This window comes from Clarias gariepinus, chromosome 12 (assembly GCF_024256425.1).
Source record: "Clarias gariepinus isolate MV-2021 ecotype Netherlands chromosome 12, CGAR_prim_01v2, whole genome shotgun sequence".
Classification (NCBI taxonomy): domain Eukaryota; kingdom Metazoa; phylum Chordata; class Actinopteri; order Siluriformes; family Clariidae; genus Clarias; species Clarias gariepinus.
In genome coordinates this window covers 31,607,647-31,630,815 of record NC_071111.1, presented here as the reverse complement: position 1 = coordinate 31,630,815, position 23,169 = coordinate 31,607,647, and the positions used below count along the sequence as shown (strand labels likewise).

The 23,169-nt window shown below is 41.6% G+C and overlaps 1 protein-coding gene across 2 annotated transcripts; it reads right to left on the bottom strand.

Annotated features, from left to right (window-relative positions):
• Positions 1–1,040: 1,040 nt before the first annotated feature.
• stk38l (serine/threonine kinase 38 like) lies at positions 1,041–22,493 on the bottom strand. 2 transcript variants are annotated; one of them, XM_053509085.1, is made up of 14 exons: positions 22,326–22,493; positions 21,917–22,056; positions 16,714–16,765; positions 16,154–16,276; positions 13,417–13,500; positions 13,132–13,255; positions 12,734–12,888; positions 12,159–12,261; positions 11,752–11,813; positions 11,537–11,654; positions 9,536–9,659; positions 5,710–5,805; positions 4,891–4,982; positions 1,041–2,630 (listed from the first exon to the last, which is right to left on the bottom strand). In XM_053509085.1, exons 2-14 carry the CDS (start codon positions 22,042–22,044, stop codon positions 2,491–2,493), a joined length of 1,401 nt encoding a protein of 466 aa, XP_053365060.1. In that variant the 5' UTR covers positions 22,045–22,056; positions 22,326–22,493; the 3' UTR covers positions 1,041–2,490. The 2 variants fall into 2 exon arrangements, with proteins under 2 accessions (XP_053365060.1, XP_053365061.1); XM_053509086.1 differs by having other exon boundaries at positions 21,917–22,051.
• Between the last annotated feature and the right edge of the window lie 676 nt (positions 22,494–23,169).

Here is a 23,169-nt window from a genome sequence, read left to right as displayed (position 1 = left end):
ACGCCTGCATATGGTAAACGTAACATCTATTTATTATCCGTCACCATGGAAAAACAGAGATACGGAATGAGGATGCTGAGGGAGATGAAGTCATAGTTCAGTTTAAATATGGAGTCAGATTTCAATATCAGCTATTAGACATCACCTCTGTAACCACAAGCTGCTCGGACTGGCTCACAATAAACACGTCCTGTGGAGACCACGAATGCCTGAGTTCACCTGGGCATCGCTGGAACTATAACTAGATGTGTGTGTTGTGATCAGATTAAACCAAATCAGCATCAGCTCTGAATCAAAAGGGACGGAACACAAACACCCGAGAACTGCCATAAAATGTCAGGTCGAGCGTCAGGTCGAGGTACTTGAGGAAACCATGTTGATTAAGGAAATCTGTGTTCATGTCCAATCCATTCCTTCTGTATGTTTCCTTCTGTTTACATATACAGCAGTAGATCGTGAAGGTAGAAATGTCAGCTAGAGGGTTATAGTTACTAAATGTTAATCACGGGGAGCAATGTGATTTCAGCAGTGACATATGAGTTGAGGAACCAAGCATTTACAGAACAGTTTTATCTTCTGCTGTGTGTGACCTTCTCAATAGGTAAGACATGCTCCCCTATAACCAGCAGGGTTCTTTTCCCCTACCTCACATTCGTTTGAATACTGAGCCCTTCGAATACTGTGCTCCTCAAAATCAAATGTTTCCCTGAAGAATTCTGAGCTAAAAAATTACCAAGTGGAACCAGGTTCCATGACATTATGGACAGTGCAAAGTGAACTCACAAGGATGAGAGGTGATGAGGTGACCAGGGCTTTGCAGATTCTATGTCCAGAAGAATCCATTCAGCCATTAGTTTTGTTCTCATTAGCATTGTGTGTGTGTGTGTGTGTGTGTGTGTGTGTGTGTGTGTGTGTGTGTGTGTGTGTGTGTGTGTGTGTGTGTGTGTGTTTTATTCCTCTTATACCACAGCATTGTGCCAATGGCTAGATATTTTTTATAAAAGAACACCACCTGACGTTTTTTCAGATATAGTCACATTTAATGTTACCAATATCCACAAAACAAATTAGTTCCTCTTAGCACATACATTATAGCAGCTACAAACACTCATCCCCTTACTCGATGTAAACAAAACAAAAATGAAGCTTGTTAGCCAGAAACCATACAACGAAGAGTGCCGTGCCCTCCAGCGTTGGAGCTCCATCAACAACTTTAGCTCTATTAACTTAAATTATTATCATCTGACGAGCGCGCCGAAAACCCAGGAGCGACGGTGGCTGATACCAAATGTAAATCGCGTTCAGAGCTCTGGGTTATGGCATTTCTTTACTTCTACTGTGAGATCATCATGAACCATGGGTCACACGTCCCTTTAAAAAACTCACATTATTTAACACAGACAGATGGCGTTAAACAACAAAGTGCCTCAGTAAGGTGGGGGGATTCCATACAAGCTGCCAGACGAGACCAAACCCTGTGAACACATCCCTGCATCCTTCCTCTGTTTTAGACTGACCTCAGTGTCCTGTCATTAAACTCACCCCCGTCAGGGGCAACAGATCCCATCCGAAATCTACAGCTTGATGTTTCATTAAACATTTATTACATTTTTTTCCTTAAATTTGTCACTTTCTCTATGCTAAAGAAGGACATTATGACTACACTGTTTATCCATTTACAACATATTTTGGCAAAATAACACAAACAGACAAGACAGACAAAGACATGTAAAAGGATGCGTTCTATGCCCCGCAGTAACCTCGAGTAAGACATTAAGTGCTGCAGTTTTACTGAGCACAAATAAAAAATGCTCACCAGTGTTTCAGTGCTGGCTAAATAATAGAAGATAATGCAATAACAGACACTTTAAATAGTTAGATGTAGAAAGCCAGTGGTGCTCACGTCCTGAAATTTATTAATTTCTGATATAAATAAGAATGTAACCCTCATATGAGGCTTAGGGGCAAGGTGCACTCATTAACTACACTTCACTGTAGTCATTACACCTCACTGTGCAAATCACTGTTTAAAGGTGAAGACAAACACTGACTGCTTTTGAACTTTCTTACGTGTGTGTTCATCCACACATCAGCATTACTCCAAATTATTTACACACCGTTTATAAAGTCTTGGAACTTGCCCTGTATGGTTTGCACATAAGGCTGAGGTGAGGTAAGAACTGATAAGACCCTGTTCAATTCACTGTTAGTCTACAGTACAGTGTGTGGACACTGAAGACGGATGTCCAACATGAGCATCCCGGTACCTGAGCGGATATAAACCAGTCGAGTTCAGGGGTAGTGACACTGATTTACCTGTTTTTTGTTCTAGTAGTATTTATTTATATTAACGCCCTGCCTGGGTTAATGCTGATGCAAAGGTACATTTGCACCTTATATTTACAGTGCAGAAACCCTTTGAAGCCAACACACACACACACACACACACACACACACACAGCATTTACATGAGGCTAGGGTTTGGTCTTCTTAGCTCTCAGCCTTGGGCTTGGCCCAGCTTTGTGTGGGCGGGATGGTTCCACGCTGGGTGAGTCCTTCAAAGCGCTTGTAGGTGTAGTTGAGGAAAACCCAGTCCTTAGACTTGAAGTCTGGCTCAGTTAGGTTTGTGACTGAAATACAAAAAAAAGGAAATCTGTAAAATACTGATCGTTTTAAATAGTTTTTAAAACCAAGGCTTTTCTTAACGTTTAACTGATATATATTTACATTCAGGCATTCGGCAGACGTCCTTATACAGACTTACAAAAGTGCTTTGAAGTTTCTGTCACTGTTTAGTTTTTTTTTTTAATAAACTGTATAACCAGTTTCTGTTAAAAAGTGTCAGAATGAATTTCACAGATTTATTACTATTCAGAGTTTTTCCATTTAAAAAAAAAAAACAAATCTAACTTAACACTGTAAGATGGAGATTTTATATCCAGGGCTCTGAATAAACATCATCAGTGGCATACTGTAACTTCCTGCATAGTCTTTGTACTTTGTATTTAAATATAAAAACTGAGGAATAAGTGCGTCCCACTCCATCTGTCCATGAGCAGTAAGTAACCTGGGCTTTGTAAAATCTGGATCTGTTAAAAAGAAATCTCTCATCCAGAGCCATGGACGTCATGCAGATGAACTCACGCATGACTAAATGAGGTTAAACATATCCTATTGAAACTTCCTCAAAACAGATATTAATATAAGACTCCTCACACAGCCGGTACATCACGGAAGGGGGACGGGGCCGTTATCTCACGGCCCATAGTGCAGCCGTTTGAGATCTAGGTCAGGGGCTAACTGTAGGATTATGAATGCCTAATTAAATTCTAGGTATGAGACGTGGAAATGCAAGCACTTTGTCCTAGACACTTTCAAATGAATCACAGTTGGCATGGAAAAATCTGAAAATAACGCTCCTGCCTGTTATTTTACAATTAGCATGTGCAGACTATAGCACTTTGTGTGTGAGTGTATAAAACTGTACGCAGCACTACAACACTCATCAAAACATGGCGTCATCATCAAACATCCTAAATCAGCAGCCTGAGAACAAACATGGAGGTATAATACATGTGGTAGAATCCCTGTCCATGTCCCCTCTCATTTAGGGACGGTGGTCAAGACAGCATCTCAATAAAAGATAAATAAAGCTAAAATTTATAGTGCCTTATATTCTCCTGTTTTTTTTTTTTTCAGATTTGTCACACGTTAAAACGATTCAGATCATCAAACACATTTTAATATTACACAAAGATAACCTGATTAAACACAAAGTGCTGTTTTTAAATAATGATTTCATTTATTAAGAGAATAAATCTGTCCAGACCTTCCTGACCATCTGCAAGCGAGTGTTTATGATCACTAGTAATGAGTCTTTCACTTCGCTGTCGAGGAATTTTGTCCCACTCTTCTCTCCAGTGCCACATTGGAGGGTTTTTCGAGCACCAACAGCACGTTTAAGAATCTGAATCAGATTTAACTCCGGACTTTAACTAGGCCACTCCAAAAACTTAATTTTGTTCTTTCAGAGGTGGACTTCCAGGTGTGTTTTGGATCATTTTCGCATTTACGCATATACGCAGCTGTATAACCCAAGTGCGTTTGAGCTTGAGGTCATGAACCGAAGGCCGGACATTCTCCTTCAGGTAGAGTGCAGAATTCATGGTTCCATCAATTACGCCGAGTCGTCCAGGTCCTGAAGCTGCAGAGCCCCAGACCATCACACTACCACCACCATGTCTCACTGTTGGTATGATGTTCTTTTCATGAAACACTGAGTTAGTTTTATACCAGATGTAACGGGACAAGAAGGACAACTCCCAAAGAGTTCAACTTTTGTCTCATCAGTCCACAGAATATTTACCCAGAAGGGAAATCAAGGAGTATTTTTAGCGAGTGTCAGATGTGTCTGTGTGTTCTTTTTGGTCAGGAGTTCACCTTGGAACTCTCACATGGACACCATTTTTGTCTCACTGTTTCACGTGTCCTTCAGCTGTGAATGTCGTCTCTCTCTGTGGGTCACTGGAGTCCCTAAGCCTTAGTCTTTGTTACTGTTTCCGACTGATTCATGATTTAGATCTTTTATCGTGCTTCACTTTGTTAGACAGGTTCTATTTGGGTCATTTCTTGATTCGAGAGGTCTGGGTGTGGCAAAAAAATTTAACTCAGCTTTCCGAAAATTTATTCACAGTTCATTCACGATTCATTCAGTTGGGGCAATTACTTTTTCACATAGGGCCAGGTAGGGTCGAACACCTTTTCCCCTTAATGAATGTCAATTTGTAGTTATCTCTGTGTAATATTAAAGTTGGTTTGATGATCTGAGTCGTTACTGATGAGCTGATGTGGAGTTGTGGATGTAATGTTGTGTAAAGTCTCAGCGCTCACCTGGCTGTAAAATGTCTGACTCAGGAAAGTCATCGAAGTTGGAGGTGTCGTCGATGCTCTTTATGTCGATGGAAATAGCAGCAGGTCTCTCTCTGTGTGTGGAGACGACAGGGTTACAGGTTACAGGCCTTATAGCAGACAGGGGTCTTGGTCTAAAGGTCTAGGCTCTTATCAATATCAGTCAATTACTGACCAGCTGAACGATTATAATTGATTTCACCGTCTTCTAGTCATTTTCTTTGTTTTGTATTTGCTTAGAATGCATCAAGAAACTTTAGCACAAATCCAGCCACTGTGTTCTACCTAAAATACCTCTACATACTTTGTTTAGTTTGCCTTTAACTATATTTTCATGTGACTGCTGTTGTTTCCATGTCACAGAATTCAGGTCATATAGTGATATAAACGCAGGAGAAAAAAATAATGGCATTATCTTTGGAATGCATGTGTCTGGGTTCAGACGGGACATGGGGCAGGAGGAACTGAATGGAAATATAATCAACTTTGTTTGTATTAACATTTTAGATTTAAATGTTCAGGTCAGACACGTGCTCGCTGTTTCTCACTTAGTTGTTTTGCGCTTTCATGTTGATTTAGGATGACAGCAGAAGGAGAGCCGTACGCCCCTCAGGGGTGACCTGATGTCGCCGCCCCCACACCATATAGAAAATGGATTCAATGTCAGGTTTATAACAGTGCAATATTCACAGTGTACGTCAGCGGTCTGGATCTCATGTGGGTGTCTTCCTGGACCGAAGACCATCAATACTGTGTACAATAAACCACAGACGGCCGTGTTGTTGAGGGAGTGCAGCGTACCTGATGTGCTCCCAGTCGACTCCCTCAAAGAAAGCGTGGCACTTTATTTCATCCACACTCAGCGCCCCAATCCTGTTCTCTGCATCTGTACAATATCTGAAACACACACACACACACACTCAGTGGGGTTTACAGGCATAGTTTGGATTGTTTCACTCCTGTCTTGGTGTGTATCAGCCGGTCCTCACAGCTCTTGGTTGTCATTAGTTTTCCACACCGACCGTGAAGTTTGTCACCAGAATGTGATTACAGCATAAGTAACGGGGGCCGAATTCTACAACCGTCGTCCCATGAAAAAAAATGCATTCTGGGGTTCAACTGAGACTCGTATGAACCTCCTAGAGTCCTGCTGAGCTACACCGAGTTACGGTGTATGTACTACAGACTTAACTCTTTTCTTTCACCAGTTATCCACACAGCTACTTCTGTATGACCAAGACCTATTGTAATGTACAGTACTTACATGAACACCAGTTTTGATTTAAGACAGATCCAAAACTGTCCCTTTATCATTAAAGTTGTGAGTTTTCCCTAAAACAGGGGTGTGTCTTAGGGATGAATTTAAACCAGGGTGTGTGATATCGGGTCGAGGAGAGAGTAGCACCAAGTCCAGCACCAACTTCTAATAGTTTAATGTAACCAGACCTGCATCGCTAATGTCTAATTTCATCTGCTTCACCAATAATTAATAAATAAATAAATCTATTTATGGGACATGTTAGAGGACAATTTAATTGAAACTGAAAGTGCATCAGAGGGACCCTCATAAGAAACAGGCCACATTTTAATTTCAATTTTATTTGTATAGCGCTTTTAACTACTCTACAGAACCACAGTGCATTTATAGCATTTAATCAACCACACTTAATTACTCTAATTAATCAAATGGACCCCCACTGTCTCATTCACCAAAGACTTGCATGGTGCTGAAGATGACCGACCCAATCATCTTTAAATCCTGATCAGGCCAACTTCTATTACTCAATGAAATGATATCAGGGCACTTGGGTGCCAAGACGGGTTCAAAATAACAGCACTCTAGGCCACTGAAGTCTCTCAGCTTCACTAAAAACAGCACAAGGACTGAAAACGGCTCTTCTCACATCATCAGGTTCTACTGTATCACCCAGGTTCCTCCAATGGTAACAGTATTAAAGAAACCCATAAAAAACCATTAAAGACAATACAAGACAAATCTCAGAGACGGCTCCGAAGTCAGGACAAGGTCAGAAGCCTGGAAAACATCAATAAGTCCTTGATTGCTGGCAAGCTGAAGCTCTGGTGCCTGTAATCTGGCCTGATACCCCACCTGATACGGCCACTAAACATCTGACATTCACCTCATAAAGGTGGTGAGGATGAAGAGAGGGAAAAGCACCCAAATAATGAAATGGTTAAATCTGCCACAGTAACTGAGAAACAGACGCTGAGACCCTTATGGAAGAAGGTAACCTAATTTGAATGGTGGAAACTGGTTGGGATGGAAACTGACCCACAGCAGGAGGCCTGCAGAGTGTCTGACCATCCTGGCCCGCCTGAACATCAAAGCACTACTGTGGCATCCATCTGAGGGACTGGACAAGCCCCGCACCGGACAATCAAAGAAACATCAGAGTAAGAACCAAGCTCTGGACAAGTTCCAGAGTGTGTAGAGATCAGCAGATCCAGCAGATCCATAATCTATCTGGGTTCTATCATCACTTTCCACACTGCAGCAAGTCTACCGGAATAGATCTTATGAAGGTTTATAACATCAAGCACCATGTTTATTAAATACTAAGAGAATGACAAGTCAGAAGCAGAATGTACAGGTTCAGAAAGGCGCTGGACTGATGGGACACAAAATGGAAAAAGATGAAAAGACAGAGAGAGAGAGACAGAGAGAGAGAGAAAGTACTTAAATCATTTCATATCTAGAAATAGCTGCATCAGTCTTCATGGAAACGCCTACTGATCAGTGGGTTGATGGTATTCTGAGCAGAATGATTGCACTCAGTCTCTGAGCTCTCCAAGTGGACCACCACTGAAGCAAAGGAATTCTGCATTCAAATGGAAGCCTAAAGTTTAAGAACCACGAAGTGTCCTGTTCTTGTGAATACAGCAGAGTGCAGAGAGTCAGAGGTTAAACCCTGCCGGTGATCCACGTGCACCTGGCATCAAACTGAGCAGGAAAAGGTTTGACCCCAAACAGGAGGGTTCTTTAACTGTCTCTGAGCTCGCAATAACCGTGCTCCAAGACATCACTGATTTTCTCTATATGCTACAGCCCTGTAGCGTAATTTTGAAGATGAGAATTTCCCTGGAAAATATTGAGGATGAGGATAATTTCTTTGTAAGTTCTCCCTGTCTCCTGCCTCATGTCCAGTGTTCTCTGTATAGTCTCTAGATATACCGCCCAGAGAAGAAGTGAAAGTCAACCGTGAACACAGCAAGCACAATACCATTAATGCTGAGGACCGATACAGTGTGTACACAGTATACAGTACAGGGGATAAATATATATTTTTTATTTAAGCTTAAATTTCTTTGAACTGTTTAACCCAAGAGATCACAGATACAGGCCGGCAACTCAGCTTAGGTCAAAGATAATGGAAAAAAAATGCCTAAATTAAAGCCTTGCCGGTGTATGTTAACACGGAGGCTTCAGACTGTTTACAGTGGAACCTTGGATTGCGAGCACCAAGCGGGTTGGTATTTTAAAACACTCGTAAATCAAAGTGAATTTTCCCATAAGAAATAATAGAAGCTCAAATTATTCGTTCCACAGCCCAAAAAAATTAATACATAAAAATAATCAATACATTAGAACCTCTAAATATAAAATAAAAATATTAAATAAAAATGAAACAAATTAACCTGCACTTTACCTTTAAAAAAAGGAAAAATAAAACCCGACAGATAAGTGTTTATGTTTATGCGTGCAGGTGCTGTGTGTGTGTGTGTGTGTGTGTGTGTGTATGTGTGTGTAAAGCTAAAGTAAGAGGAGAGGAGGAATCGAACACTCCCCTCTTTTCGTCTTACACAGTAACACTTTTTCCTCTCTTTTGAGTTTCTCACACACACACACACACACACACACACACAACACTCGTCAAAACAAGAAGCGTATGCATGATACATGATACTCGGTGCTCGTAAACCAAGAGTTGTTCCTTTTTCAAGTCAAAATTTATAAAAATTTTTGCTTGTCTTCCGGAACACTCGCAAACCACGTTTCTCGTAATCCGAGGTTGTACTGTATGAAAGTTTTCGACATGTCAGGTGGAATAGAAGTTATAATTACTTTTATAACATTAAACTTTTACCACTACTGGAATATGGGAATGATGTTGCAAAAATATAGAACTCTTAAAATGAAAATATTAATGTTATATTTTGGTTAAGAAACAACTGAAAACAACCATAAGAACATGTAATCATCTGTATCTGTGCTATGTCTCTGTGACCCAGTTTCTAATTTTTTGCTCAGTTAAAATAGACTAAACTTCAGGTCATCATGTTGCCTATTTTGTGCTGAAAGAAAGGAAATGTCGCTCTATACTGCAAAGTCCCGAGCTCTATATATGTTTATTAAACAGCAAAACATATAATTTCTAAAATGCTCTGAGCTTTAAGGGCTACGAGACATCTAGGCAGAAACACACAACTTTTGGGAATAAAAGACCGACCCTGTAATATAACTGCAACCAAGTAAAACTACAAACATTACTTTTAGTAGATGTATAAATCCTCTGAAATGACAGTGAAGATAAATAACAGTTGCTAGAGTAGTTTTCACCAGGATCATGTGTGTATGTATGTGTGTACTGCTAGTGATGTGTCGAACCTGAGGATCAGGTCTTTGGCTTTCTCAGATATAGGAACCTCAGGAGGGAAGATGAGAGTTTCTCTCCAGTTCATGACTTTCCTGTATGTTTCCTGTGGAGTCTCGGAGCAGAAGGGTGGGTATCCTGGGGCAGAGAGACAGAGTACATGTCGAGCAAATTACATTTTCATGCCAGCAGCACTAAGAGCTGCGGAAGAGTGCATTATTTATACAATTGAACTGAAAGGGTAGAGCACTAAGTCAGAGCTGCGCAGGTTCTAATGATCTTTCCCCATCGGTCTGCGTTATTCTCAGGCACGTCACTGTGGAAATGAGATTATAGCTGTATTTGTTGGAACAGGAAGCTGCAAATCTGTTAAGGCAGCGTGGTTTATTTAATATATAAAAATAGATTAAAAAATTAATTCATCAATTGTGATACAGTCAGAGCCGAGTGCAATGTGTGGCAATCCCATAACTAATCACTTAATTCATTAGTTTAATTTAAGATGATGTAACCAGTCCAATCATTCCATCACAGAAGGAACACCGGAAGCCAGACGCACTGAGGACTCGGCTGTGGGACAGGACAGGGCTGAGAGACAAACACAACCAACCATATGACTTTAACAGAAAGGAAATTCTCTTAATATGATAAAGTTAATGGATATTGGGTTAGAGGTGGGTTAAACTAAGAGCAGTGAGACACACGGACAATAAGGCCAGATACTTTATTAACATATGTATCATAGAGTATCACAAGGGTAAGAAGATCGACTCTCTCTATGGTGTGAAAACATTTCAGTCAGATTAGCACGAGTCACTTCATTCATCTTCACATTAACTAATGACTTACATACTCGTTTCATTCTTCCACATAAACACACACACTGGTGGAATTAAACCAGGTCAACACACCTGTACCTCAGTAGTGTGTATTAGAGCTTACTTGTTGCTCTTTGGTGCTCTTTCTGTGCAGCGTTTTCTCGTTAGTGTTCTACATCACTAGATGGGAGAGACGTCACCTCTGAATTGAGCGTGGATCAATGATAGCTGCAATATTTACTGCAGGACACTCACTCATGCATCGTCCATACTGGGGTGGGGCTGTGGGGCGGAGCCTCTCCCAGGAGACTTATGGCACCTGGACAGGGTGGCAATTTGGGAACACCAATTAGCCTAACCTACAAGTCTTTGGACTGTGGGAGGAAACCAGAGTACCCGAGAGAAACCTGCCGAACCCGGACCCTGGCCACTACACCTCTGTGCCGCCCGTATCAGAAAACCAATTAAGATTGAGATTTCTTCTATTTGAAAACGCACAGCTACAACCCTGTTGTTTGTTTGTTACTCATAAGTGGTTCAATCATTTGGAGATATATACATATACAAAGGCTGTCCCATGAACACTGGATAACCAGCAGGGGCGTTGGAGATGAACTGGATTTGTTAATTTGCAGGATTTGTTCATTTCCTTTCCCGGTAACCTTTTTCTCACTGGACCGGCGCTGGTTCCTAAAGACAGAGAACCCTGGCAGTGCTCGAAGGACAACAGTGTACATACGTGTATCTACTGCACCCCTCCAAGTGCCACCTTAGGACTGCAGGGGTGTTCTGTGAGCACCGCCCTCACTCCACTGAGACTGTGATGACCTCACATCACAGCAGTGCCAGATGTTCACTGTACAGCGGCGTTCGGTATACGGTATCATTGAGCCTTTAACAGGGAATAAATTACCTGGAAAAACCCGGCCATCAGCCAGAACTTGACATGAATAATCAGTACTAGCATTTTCATCCACGTCAGCTGACTGTTTCTCGTGCACTCGTTAGTGTTGATTATCAACTGAATAATTTAAGCTTAAGAAATGTAAATGTACAACACACACATGACTTCATCTAACAGGATTCAGTAAAAAAACGACGTTCTGGAAATAAAGCGTTATCTCTCTTTGACTCTCTGTTTTTCTTCCATGCTGCATCACTACTGAGTGAATAATTAGGACGCATAAACAAACATACCTATTAACATCTCATACATGATGACTCCCAGAGACCACCAGTCACACAGCTTATTGTATCCCGTCTGCATGAAGACCTCTGGGGCGATGTAGTCGGGCGTGCCCACGGTCGAGTACGCCTGCACACAATGACACGACCGAATGACATCACTGTACTATATGTATAACATTCTTCAACATCAGTGCGCACACACACTCACACTCACACACACTCACCAGCTGACGTCTATTTTTTTTCCATGTTTCAGCCTTCCTTTTCGAGTTCATATTCTGAAAAGCTAATAATAATAAACAGGTAAAAGTGAAATCCAGGTATTTTGTCTACTATTATAGTCTTTAAAGAGCACCGAACCGTCTCTAACACCTTCAAGTCTGCGGCCTATTTAAATAAACCTGGATATGAAGTATAGGAATATGAACATGGACACAGGCGGATGTAGGAGAAACGACTCCATACACAAAGCCATAAGATTTCTGATTACTGTCAGACCATTTCTGAGCTGCTTAACACAGTTGGTGAACAGAGATGCTTTGCTTATTTCTGCATAAGTTTTGCAGGAAATCTTTTACAAATTTCTTTGTAAAGAACTGGAATGAGATGAGGAGAATGAGGTGATACTTACAGAAGTCACTTGGAGGGTTATGGGTAAGGTTTCTATAAAACTCAGTGCGATGAGCCTTCTTCAGTCCTGTACACAGGCCAAAGTCAGACAGCTTGACATGACCCTAGGATTCAGCAGAACATCAATCTGTCATGATGTACAAGTACGACTGAACAAGATTCAACCGGAGAAACACAGGATTCAACACTGCTGCACCAGTGCCATGTGGAGTGTGAAATACAATAATCCACTACTGGAAGCTCTGCACATCAGGGGCCCAGGGCTTGAGAACAACACAGATATTCATTTTCAGAAAGTCTGCCCCGTCAGTGTGTTTACATCCTTGTGTCAGATGTTACTCTGGTCTACTAAAGTACAATTACAAGCATTTCATAAGAGTCAAATGCTTTTATTGTTAATTACATTAGGTTTATGTAAAGACTTAGTGTTTTCAGTGTTGATCCAAGACCACTGCAGTTCACCCTGGCATGCTGTCAATCAACTTCTGGGCCACACCCTGTCTGATGGAGCCCATTCTTACATAATCAGTGCTTGGGGTTTGTCAGGATGTGTGGGTTTTTCTGTGTCTGTCTCACCCTTAAGTCGAGCAGTAGGTTGTCAGGTTTGATATCGCGGTGAATGAAGCCCAGCTGGTGAATGGAGTCGATAGCCAGGACTGTCTCTGCTATATAGAACTGCGTGACCTCCTCTGAAAGAGTGTCTTTTTTCATCAGCAGTGTCATCATGTCTCCTGACCGCATGCAGTCCAATAAATCAAAGGACGAGATGAACAAAACAGTCACGTACAGGATGGAACCTCATCAACATTAAGCAGGAATGCAAATTTAACAAAATGTACAACTCATCAAACAAACAAATCAGAGGCAGCATTTGTAGAAATCTGGTTAGGTGCACTACAAGGTGCTGTGAGAAATAAACTGATGTAACGTCCACGCAGGGGAAACTACTGTTTATTGTCATTTTCTGTTCTTACCTCCCGGGAGAAACTCCATGATGAGATAAAGATTCCTTTTGTCCTGGAAACTATAAAACATTTTTACTACCCATGCTCCATCTGCCTCCACCAGGATGTCCCTCTCAGCCCTGATATGTGCAACCTGCATGGAAAACGGGGACAGCGCTGGATCAAAACGCTCAGCCAGAGTCGAGCTGATGGTTATCCCTAAGAGTTTCTACTTATCATTAGGAAACATATGTTTCAGGAAAAAGGTCGATGATTTGGACAGTGCTGAATTTACATCCGTGCTAAAATACACACCTGTTCCTTCTCCAGCATGTCGGCCTTTCGCAGGATCTTCATGGCATAGATGTGACCTGTGTCAATTTTCTGCACCAGACGCACCTGAGGACAAAATAAAATAATCAATATTAATAAATGACGCAATCAATATTATCAGACACATTATCTAATGTTTCTTTTGCATTTAAACATGTTAATACACTTTTGACTAGCTGGAGATTTCAGCTTTCTGAACATACAACCGATTTGTAAAAAGATGAGATTGAAAATGCACAGCAGATGTTTTGCGACTGTTGCTGCTGGCGAGCGAATCCTGAGGGCACAGCTGGTGGGTTACTGCAATACATCTGCTGGTTGGTACAGTTTTGCTACTCTCCTTAAAACTCAAATGGGTGAATTGCTTTAAAGTCTTTTTAGGCTATCACTTCTCGACTATTCATTTATTTCTCATAAAAAAAGTCAATCACAAACAGGGGAAAAAGTCCTCTTTAAAAGACTTATAGAGACATAGACCTGGTCTGGACATGAGACTGGATTGCACAAGGGCTTTATTTTGTGTATGTTTTAGTGGAACTACACAATGTAAAGCAATGTTCACATCATGGCATCTCCTGAGTTGGGAGTGCTGAAGAGATTCTGACTATCTAAAGCACCGTCATTAGGACCCAATTACTACACAAACTCTACAAAACTCTTGAAGATTTGCCTGTAAAACGCAGCCTCTCTACACCATTTAGATTACAACTCCTCAGGGCTGTGGCCTCGGACCTAAGACCAAAGAGAGGGTGAGGCACTTCCTGGCTACTATAGAAGTTTGTACCTAATTATACAGATGTTCCCACTGACAGAACTCACAAGAAATGGGGATCTGGTCCATTGGAAGGAGTCCCGCAAACAGACTCTCTCATTTGTCTCACAGGCTGATGTGTTGGACAGAGGCCTGGGTCTGGTTTGTTCCAGGTGTTGGAGGGGACGGAGGACCTGGTGCTGTCCATCGGTCAGCAGGTTCTCAGTGAGGGAGACACTCAGTATCACAAAAAGGGGGTGCCTGGGTATCAAGTGGGCAGTCTCACTCTCCAGTAATACTTACTGGGGCACCCACTCACACTCTGATACACCCGTGCCCTGCTCCGAGGCCTCAACCGCATAAAAGATGTCTAGGCCAATACTCAGGGCAGACAGCTCCCGGTCTGAATCAGGTGGTGGGGGTACGTGGCAGCATGGCAGGGTGTGTTGACTGGAGATGGAGAGGCAGCATGTACCAGCAGCTAAGACATAACAGCGTGTGTGTTGTTACCAAGCTTAAAGTGTGTCTTTTTGCGCTCCAGAAAAGCTGACAATGAAAGGGAGAGAAAATGTCGATGTGCACAGAGCAGTCAGTGTATGAGTGGCAAGTATGTGAGAGAGTGTAAAGGTCACCAAGATCGAAATGTACTTACAAGATAAAAGAATCTGTGTGTGTGTGTGTGCTAAAGCAAACCAGTTTCCAGTCTGTGTGTGTGTGTGTGTGTGTGTGTGTGTGTGTGTGTGTGTGTGTGTGTGTGTGTGTGTGTGCGCGCGCGCTAAGGCTAACCAGATACCAGTCACAAACAACAATCTTTACAGTTTACTCAAACTGGAGGAATAAAAAGAAACCCTCTGTTGATGAGAGAGACCAGTGGAGACGGGCAGACTGCTTTGAGCTGACAGAAAGGCTGCAGTAACTCAGATATCCATTTAGATATACACAGATATAACAGTGCTGATCAGAAAAGCATCTCAGAATGCACCAGTCATCAAAGCTTGAGGTGGACACAGGCTGACCAAAGCCAGAGCGTTTAGTTACTTCCTTTAGTTATTGATCTGATGAATCATGGGTTCTCCTGGGGTTCACATAGACGCTAGAGTAAGAATTGAGCATCAACATCGTGAACCCATGGACCCAACGTGCCTTTTTGTGTGGCAGAGGAAGCACTGAAAACACAAGTGACATGAAGCGGACACATTCAGATGCTTTTCTGTAGATGTGAACTGAGAAAACTGAGCAATAAAAAGAAAAATCAAAGTTAAAGAAAGTTTAATGCTGCAAAAGTGCTTTGAAAATTTGAACAAACTGGGGATATGAAAAGTGGGGGTGCTGAGCGTGCTGCAGTACACAAAACTTACAGTACACTTTAACTCACACTGCAAGTGAAAGTGAAACCGAGGCAGTGGTGCGGTAACGGTTAAATCTGGAGGTTCAAATCCCAGGACAGTAAAGTTGCCTCTGTTGAGCCCTTAAACAAGGCCTATAACCCTGCCTGCTCCAGGGGTGCTGAATCCTGGCATATGTGAACAAACTGTGGGGTTTTTTTCTTCTTTTTTTTCTTGTATATATATGCCAACAAACATTTTTTTTACTTAAATAAATAAACAACATATTGAAATTTCTAAATATGTAAAGTTACACTAAAGCAATATCAGACAAGAGAGATCTCTGTTGTGCTTCTGTGACTGGGTGTGAATGTGGGTTTAGTCAGACAGCTGCTCTCTCCTCAGTACTGCGGACCGTACAGACCGACTCTCACCCACGCTGAGACATGGACATTTCTGAAATCAAGCTGTTTTTATTTGAAAATAACTAAACTTTTGCTGTATTGTGAAATGCTTTAAGCTAAATGCAGATACTTCTCCTCTTGTGTTGTTGAGTATCTCTGCATGTTATTAATGTTATTAATTTTTAAAATAATAGCACACTGTTTGAGGTCAGTAAACCAACCCTGTAAAACACACTAACCTCCCCAAAAGCTCCCCTTCCGATGACTTTGAGTGACTCGAAGTCGGCGAGCCCCAGTCGAGTTCTCTTTAACCTCAGGAACTCTGTCTCCTTACGTGCATGCTGGGAGCGCCGCGTGATCTTCTACAGTAACAAAACAGAGACATTCCAGCAGAAAAGCTGTATTAATTATACATTATTATTGTGTATTGTTTAAAAAACAAACAAACTAAATGACAATAATAATAATAACAACAACAATAATAATCATCATAAATATATATGAAAAAGGTGTCACTATACTGCTTTGGAAAAACTTTGGAACTTTAACATTTCAACTTACATTAAAATAATAATAAATTATTCATGTAATTCATGCTTATTTAATTCATATGATTACAACTGATCCACTATGTCTAGACATTTCTCTCTAGATTAATGTTGCTGTAAACTAAGCTGGTAAATGATTCATGGCAGAGGGGTTTATTGTACTACATGGTCAGGATTAAGACTGAAAGCGGATTTATTGAACCGAGAAATGGACCGGGAATGAAAAGTCTATCCATAAATGTGTAGCTTACCTCTTCATCAGGTAAGCCTTCCTCATCCATCACCTTCTCCAGCTTCTTCTGCCTGGAAATAAAATTAATTTCATCTTAGTATGCATCTTTAGTAAACATTTGTATACAATTATATGCTTATTTATTCAAAACTAGGAAAAAATATTAGCCCGTCATTTGATTACAATATAATATATTTTTTTCATATTTCTCACAGCAGACCAGCACACTGAAGTTATATAATGCATAACACCCAAACTTTACTCATACTCAAAACATCTGGAAAGCTACATAGCTGTGTTGTCTTGTCATGCCTCGGCTGGCACGTAGTATATACTTTCTTACACTATACTGTACTATACTATACTGTACTATACTTTCTTATACTATACTATACTATACTGTACTGTACTGTACTATACTGTACTATACTATACTATACTGCACTGTACTATACTGTACTATACTACTATGTACTGCTAGCTGCACAGAGTCGTCACTCAGGGTTCACTATATTGAGACTGTGTCTGTTTCCTGAGCTAAGCAAAAATGTAGAAAGAGTCAAAATGCCTGTTTTAGTCATTTAATTGATATAGAGACCAAAAATTCTAAACACACTGAATGCGCAGCCGGCACCTCTGATCTGAAGCTAGGACTGTTAAATATTAGATCTCTTGTATCTAAAGCAGTTATAGTTAATGAAATTATCACAGATCAGGAGTTTGATATACTCTGTTTAACAGAAACCTGGATTAAACAGGACGAGTATGTAGCTCTAAATGAAGCTAGTCCTCCTGGATACAGCTACATACACCAGCCTCGGTTAACTGGTAGAGGAGGAGGCGTCGCAGTTATTCACAATGATAATTTGACTATTGTACAAAAACACGGACACAAATTTAATTCATTTAAAATTCTTTATAGTAACATAACAAGTGTAGCTACAAATATTAAGTCAGCTCAGTCGATTCCACTAATTGTCATTTACAGACCTCCAGGGCCGTACTCTGAATTTCTTAGTGAATTTGGAGATTTCCTCTCAAACCTAGTCGTTTCTGTAGACAAAGTGTTAATTGCTGGAGATTTTAATATTTATTTTGAGAATCCAGAAGACCCTCTGAGAACAGCATTTATGCCCATACTGGACTTGGTAGGAGTAAATCAGTGTGTAGTAGGACCCACTCATAAAGCAGGTCACACTTTAGATTTAATAATATTATTTGGATTAAGTATAAGAAATTTATTCACAATTCCACTATCTGAAGTTATCTCAGATCACTATCTTGTCTCAATTCAAGTGTGTCACAGTAATAATGTACACACAGCGCCGCGCTACCGTATGAAACGTACATTCACATCAACTACCAAACAGAGTTTTATCAGTAATCTCCCAGAGTTCCCAACTTCGATTAGATCACCGTCTGACCCCACAGAACTCGATCAGGCGACTGAATATTTAGAGTCGACATTTCGCTATACCTTAGATAATGTAGCTCCAGTTAAAAGAAAAATTATTAAAGATAAAAAACTTGCTTCCTGGTATAACGATCACACACGCTCTTTAAAACAGACCGCTCGGAAATTAGAACGTAAATGGCGTCAAACTAAATTGTTAGTATTTCAAATAGCATGGAAGGAGAGCATCCTGAACTATAGAAAAGCTCTTAGTGTAGCTAGATCAACATATCTCTCCACTCTTATAGAAAATAACAAAAATAATCCTAGATTCTTATTTAATGCTGTAGCCAAATTAACTAGAAATAAGACCACTGCAGAAATCTCCAAGATAAGGAATATATTGTCACTAAACGATGCAGTAAACTAGTTAATGCTTTTATCACCTCTAGGTTGGACTATGGTTGTTCAACTAGGTGCATAAACAAGCTTCTGTTAGTCCAGAATGCAGCAGCGAGAGTCCTCACTAGAACCAAAAGGCACGAGGTATCTTATCTGCAATTCATTGGTTCCCTGTAAAATTTCACATTGATTTTTTTTTCTTTTTCCAGATTTTGATTTCTCCCTAATTTAGTCGTGTCCAATTCCTTCCCGTCACTAGGGGGCTCCACATTAAGTCTACTACTACCACTCAGTCAGTAGGGCCGAAGACTATCACGTGTTTCCTTCGAACCATGTGATGCCAGCCGACTGCATCTTTTTCAAACTGCTCACTCACGCACCGTTGGAGGCGGAGTAACACACCCGGAGGACAGTGCTATCCGCTCCTTACGTTTGCATGACCTCACAGACGCCCTTGGTTGGCTGTAGGGCCCTCTGAGAGAGCTCGGCCAATCAGCTCTCTTTAGGCCTTCAGCTGTGAGAGGTTATAGCATCACTCGGGAATCGAACCAGCGATCTCCAGATGACAGGGCGAGCAACTGAACTGCTAGTGTTCGATCAAAGGATGCAGGCTGCTTATCAGTACCGCGTATTATAAAAACTACAGCAGGGGGCAGAGCTTTTTCTTACAAAGCCCCAAAATTATGGAATAGTCTTCCAAATAGTGTTCGGGACTCAGACACAGTCTCGAGTTTAAGTCCAGGCTAAAAACCTATTTATTTAGCCAAGCATTTTTATAAATAGATTAGCCTTAGGTAAAGGAGCAGATCTGGGGGACTCATGGACGTAGAGTATTATGGTGAACTGGTATTACATGCTGTTAGTTATGATGTCATAGTTAGTTCTGCCGGAGTCTCTGCTTGCACTCTGCACTAAATATACATTCAGATTATACATTGTTTAACTGTGACCAGACCTAACTGTTATCTCTCCTTCTCTTCTGCTCTCCCCTCTCCTCTCTCTCCTTCTCTCTCTCTCTCCCTATACATGTCTCTCCTGAGCTGCCAGTGATTTACAGGGCTGAGAGTGGAAAAAATTCCTGAGCCTGAACTTTTCTTCCTTGCCCCCGAGGTGAGTAGGGGTGGGGGTACCATGTATGCGATGCACTTTTAACACATAACTTGTTGGCCCCTGGGCCCAAATATATAAACAGCCTATATATACCCCTGATCATCATTATTGTCAAGTGGCTCTTTTTATATATTTTCATATTTGCATTATGTCCCCAGTATTATTCAAGAAAATACAGCATTTTCTTCTCAATATGTTCACTGCCTAGATTGACATTATTAGCCCATCTTAGTACAATCACTGGAAGTAAATGCTACAGCCATACCAAGACAGGTCAGTAAGTGGCAATACTAGTACTCCAAAGTACACAGGAATCGATTAACTAATTGATTATCCTCCGCTAATTTCTTACATAAAGTGACGAGTGGGTGGGCGATATTAAATGACAAGTCAAGCTCAGCAAGGAAGGAGCACAAGCGAATTTTTAAATCAGTCACACGATCGGTCATTGAGGGTGAAATATTATGGCGTTATATTCCTGCCACAACATCCCTGCTCGCTCAACATGCACGCGCGACTTCTCAATTCTGTGCGTGCTCCACTCTGCCTGCATGCGCGTGCAACATTTATTTTCTGTGCGAGCTCGACTCTGCCTGTACGCTCGCTCAACTTTGTCCAGTGTTAAAAAAACTGCCACAAAACCAGCCAATCACAGACCTCCACACACTACTTCTGATTGGCTGTTCCTTCTCTATCACCTGCGCATCTCAGATCTCGAGAAATGACAGATCAATATCCACAAACCTGATTTTTATATATTTTTTTATTTATTTCCCCCCACAGCCACAGTACGCCGGAAATCCAGCGTGGTGCCGGATTCAGCCCTGGATTCAGACCTCCTCTGCTCTCTGGACCTGTCTGACTCCTCCTGGTGTCCCGCTTCTGGTTGGAGATCTCGTCACATGGATGCCCCGTGTGGTGACTGGGGATGGTTCCACTTTACCATTAAAGACGGTCCTGTCCTCGGCCTGATGCAGACAGCTGTTATCTGAGGACTTGTGGCTTCAGTCTCTCAATGGTTCAGGAGTGAAGTTTCCTACATTCTACCTGACTCTCAAATAACGAACTGGACTCTATTTTAAACACATCTCCTGTTATACTGAACATCCAATCTCACACAGTATGAGTGCAGATCAATCCCTGCTATCTGTTATCACCCAGATGAGGATGGGTTCCCTGTTGAGTCTGGTTCCTCTCAAGGTTTCTTCCTATTACCATCTCAGGGAGTTTTTCCTTCCCACTGTCGCCCTCGGCTTGCTCACCAGGGACAAACTGACCATTTTGATTCGTACACATTTACATTCCATACAAACCTAAATAATTATTTTGATTGTGTAAAGCTGCTTTGGGACAATGTCAAAAAGCACAATAATTATAAAACATGTTGATGGACATTGGTGGCTCAGTGGTAGGTTTCGTTTCCCGCCTGCCATGTGGAAGGCATGGGCTCAATTCCCAGCCATCACCCAAACCACTGCAGCGCAGTCCCAAGCCCGGATAAAATGAGAGTGTTGTTGCATCAGGAACGGCATCTGTGTATGACCTGTGCCAGGTCGTTTGTAGATCTCGTGGTCTGCTGTAGAAATCCCTTGATGGGAGCAGCCAAAAGACCAACAACGTGAAAACATGTTATGATATTTGTAATTGAAACAATGCGGTCATATGTTAATCAATTCTAAGTGGGCGTTGCTATTTAACCAAACATCTGTAATTTATTTTTGGTCATATTGTTTAAACCAAGTCATATTCAGTACAAATGTAAAGATTATCTACAGAGTGCATCAGGTATAAGAAGTAAATGAGCTAACACTGCTGCAGTTTCATAAAGGATTTACTGAATACTGTATACAAAATCCAATTCAGAATTTGTCTATTAGTGTAACTTTGTGCTTTTCACTAGAGCGGATGTGTGTGTGGATGTCACTTCATTTAGTAACAGGAGCCTTAGTAAGCTCCGGTGCTGATGTTGGGATGTCAAGGAGCCTCCAGTTCCAGTTTGTCCCAAAGTTAGGGCTAATTTTCTTCCACTTTAACCTTCACACCATGTCTTCATAGAGCTGGGTTTGTTTATCTCTCAGTGGCATCTTCGTGTGGGATAAGGATTTGGGGTTCATCATTCTTAACTAAGTTCTTAGTTTGGGATTCTTAGTTGTAATGCTACAACACACAGAAACATTCTTTCTGCTTTAGGCTGTGAAACAGAAGGAACCTGAGGTTGATGGTCAGAAGTGCAGAAATTATTTGGTTGTATAGTGTGTGTTCTGGGCCTTTATAGGGTAAAAGAACATGTGTGAATAATAAACGACTGGGGCTCTACCTCATCTCCCTCTCCTCATGCTGTGTGAGGAGCGTGCTGTAGAAGTTCTCCAGTGTCAGTTTGGCCACAGTCACTCTCTCTCTCGTGTGGTTACTCATCGGGAGCGGCGCTGCCATGCCTCCAGTCATGGCCAAACTGTTCTACACCAACAAGACACACAAGGGACATGTTACAGTGTGTGTGTTATTATGAGACATGAGTGTGTGTGTGTGTGTGTGTTATTATGAGACATGAGTGTGTGTGTGTGTGTGTTATTATGAGACTCTATATGTTGGATGATGATGATGATGTTGTTGTGATGATGATGATGATGACGAAGATGTTGTTGTTGTGATGTTGTTGTGATGATGATGAAGATGTTGTTGTGATGTTGTTGTGATGATGATGATGATGATGATGAAGCTCTTACCTCCGTGTCCTCCGTTAGATTAGACAGCTTGCTGGCAGCGCGTGCACACACACACACACAGGCGGTTCGGTTGAGCGCAGTGTGTCCAGACGCTTCCCCACAGTAAATGTTTCGCTTAATCTTTAGCAGCAGCCATTACACCTCACACACACACTAACACACACTCACACACACACTAACACACACTCACACACACACACCTCAGCGTCCTCCGAGCTGCACAATGGTGCTCTCTCCTTCTGCTGCTGCTGCTCCATGCCCGCTCACTCCAGGAGCCCCTCACTGCCCCCTGGTGGACGGACGGGGACATTTCCCACAGTGACGGGGTGATGACGTCACGGCCCCTGTCTGTTTTCTCTGCAACTAAATAAATTGCAGTAGAGAGTTAATGGTCATCGCCTCTGCTGGGGTCACAGGAGGGCACAGACTCAGGGCATGGCGTGGGGTACAGCCCAAACAGGGTGCCAATCCATGTCAGAGCTTACACACACTACAGACAACTGGGTCACACCAATAAACCTAATGTGCATGTTTATGGATTGTGGGAGGAAACCAGAGTACCCAGAGGAAAGCCAACATGCACGGGGAGAACTCTACACACAGACCCGAGGCAGGAACCGAACCCAGACCCTGAAGGTGCAAGGCAACAGTGCCAACCACTACACCACTGGAAAGTACAAGGAATAAAAATATGAATTTTATTTTATTAGAATTTTCCTAATGTGAATGTGAATTTGGTAATAGCTTTGGGTGGCTGGAACGGATTATCTACAGTTACACTATTTCCTATGGGAAAATGTGTTTCACAATATGAGATTTTACCAAGAACTCGCCTACGGAACAG

Bases quoted from the DNA above. Each gene is read 5' to 3' on its own strand.
- stk38l (XM_053509085.1), bottom strand. From the start codon at position 22,044: ATGACTGGAGGCATGGCAGCGCCGCTCCCGATGAGTAACCACACGAGA. The intron at 13,501-16,153 runs GTTAGTGTGTTT...TTTTGTCCTCAG, and splicing joins GAAGGGGAGCTTTTGGGGAG to GTGCGTCTGGTGCAGAAAAT. The intron at 11,814-12,158 runs GTAAGTATCACC...TATTATTATTAG, and splicing joins TAACCCTCCAAGTGACTTCT to CTTTTCAGAATATGAACTCG.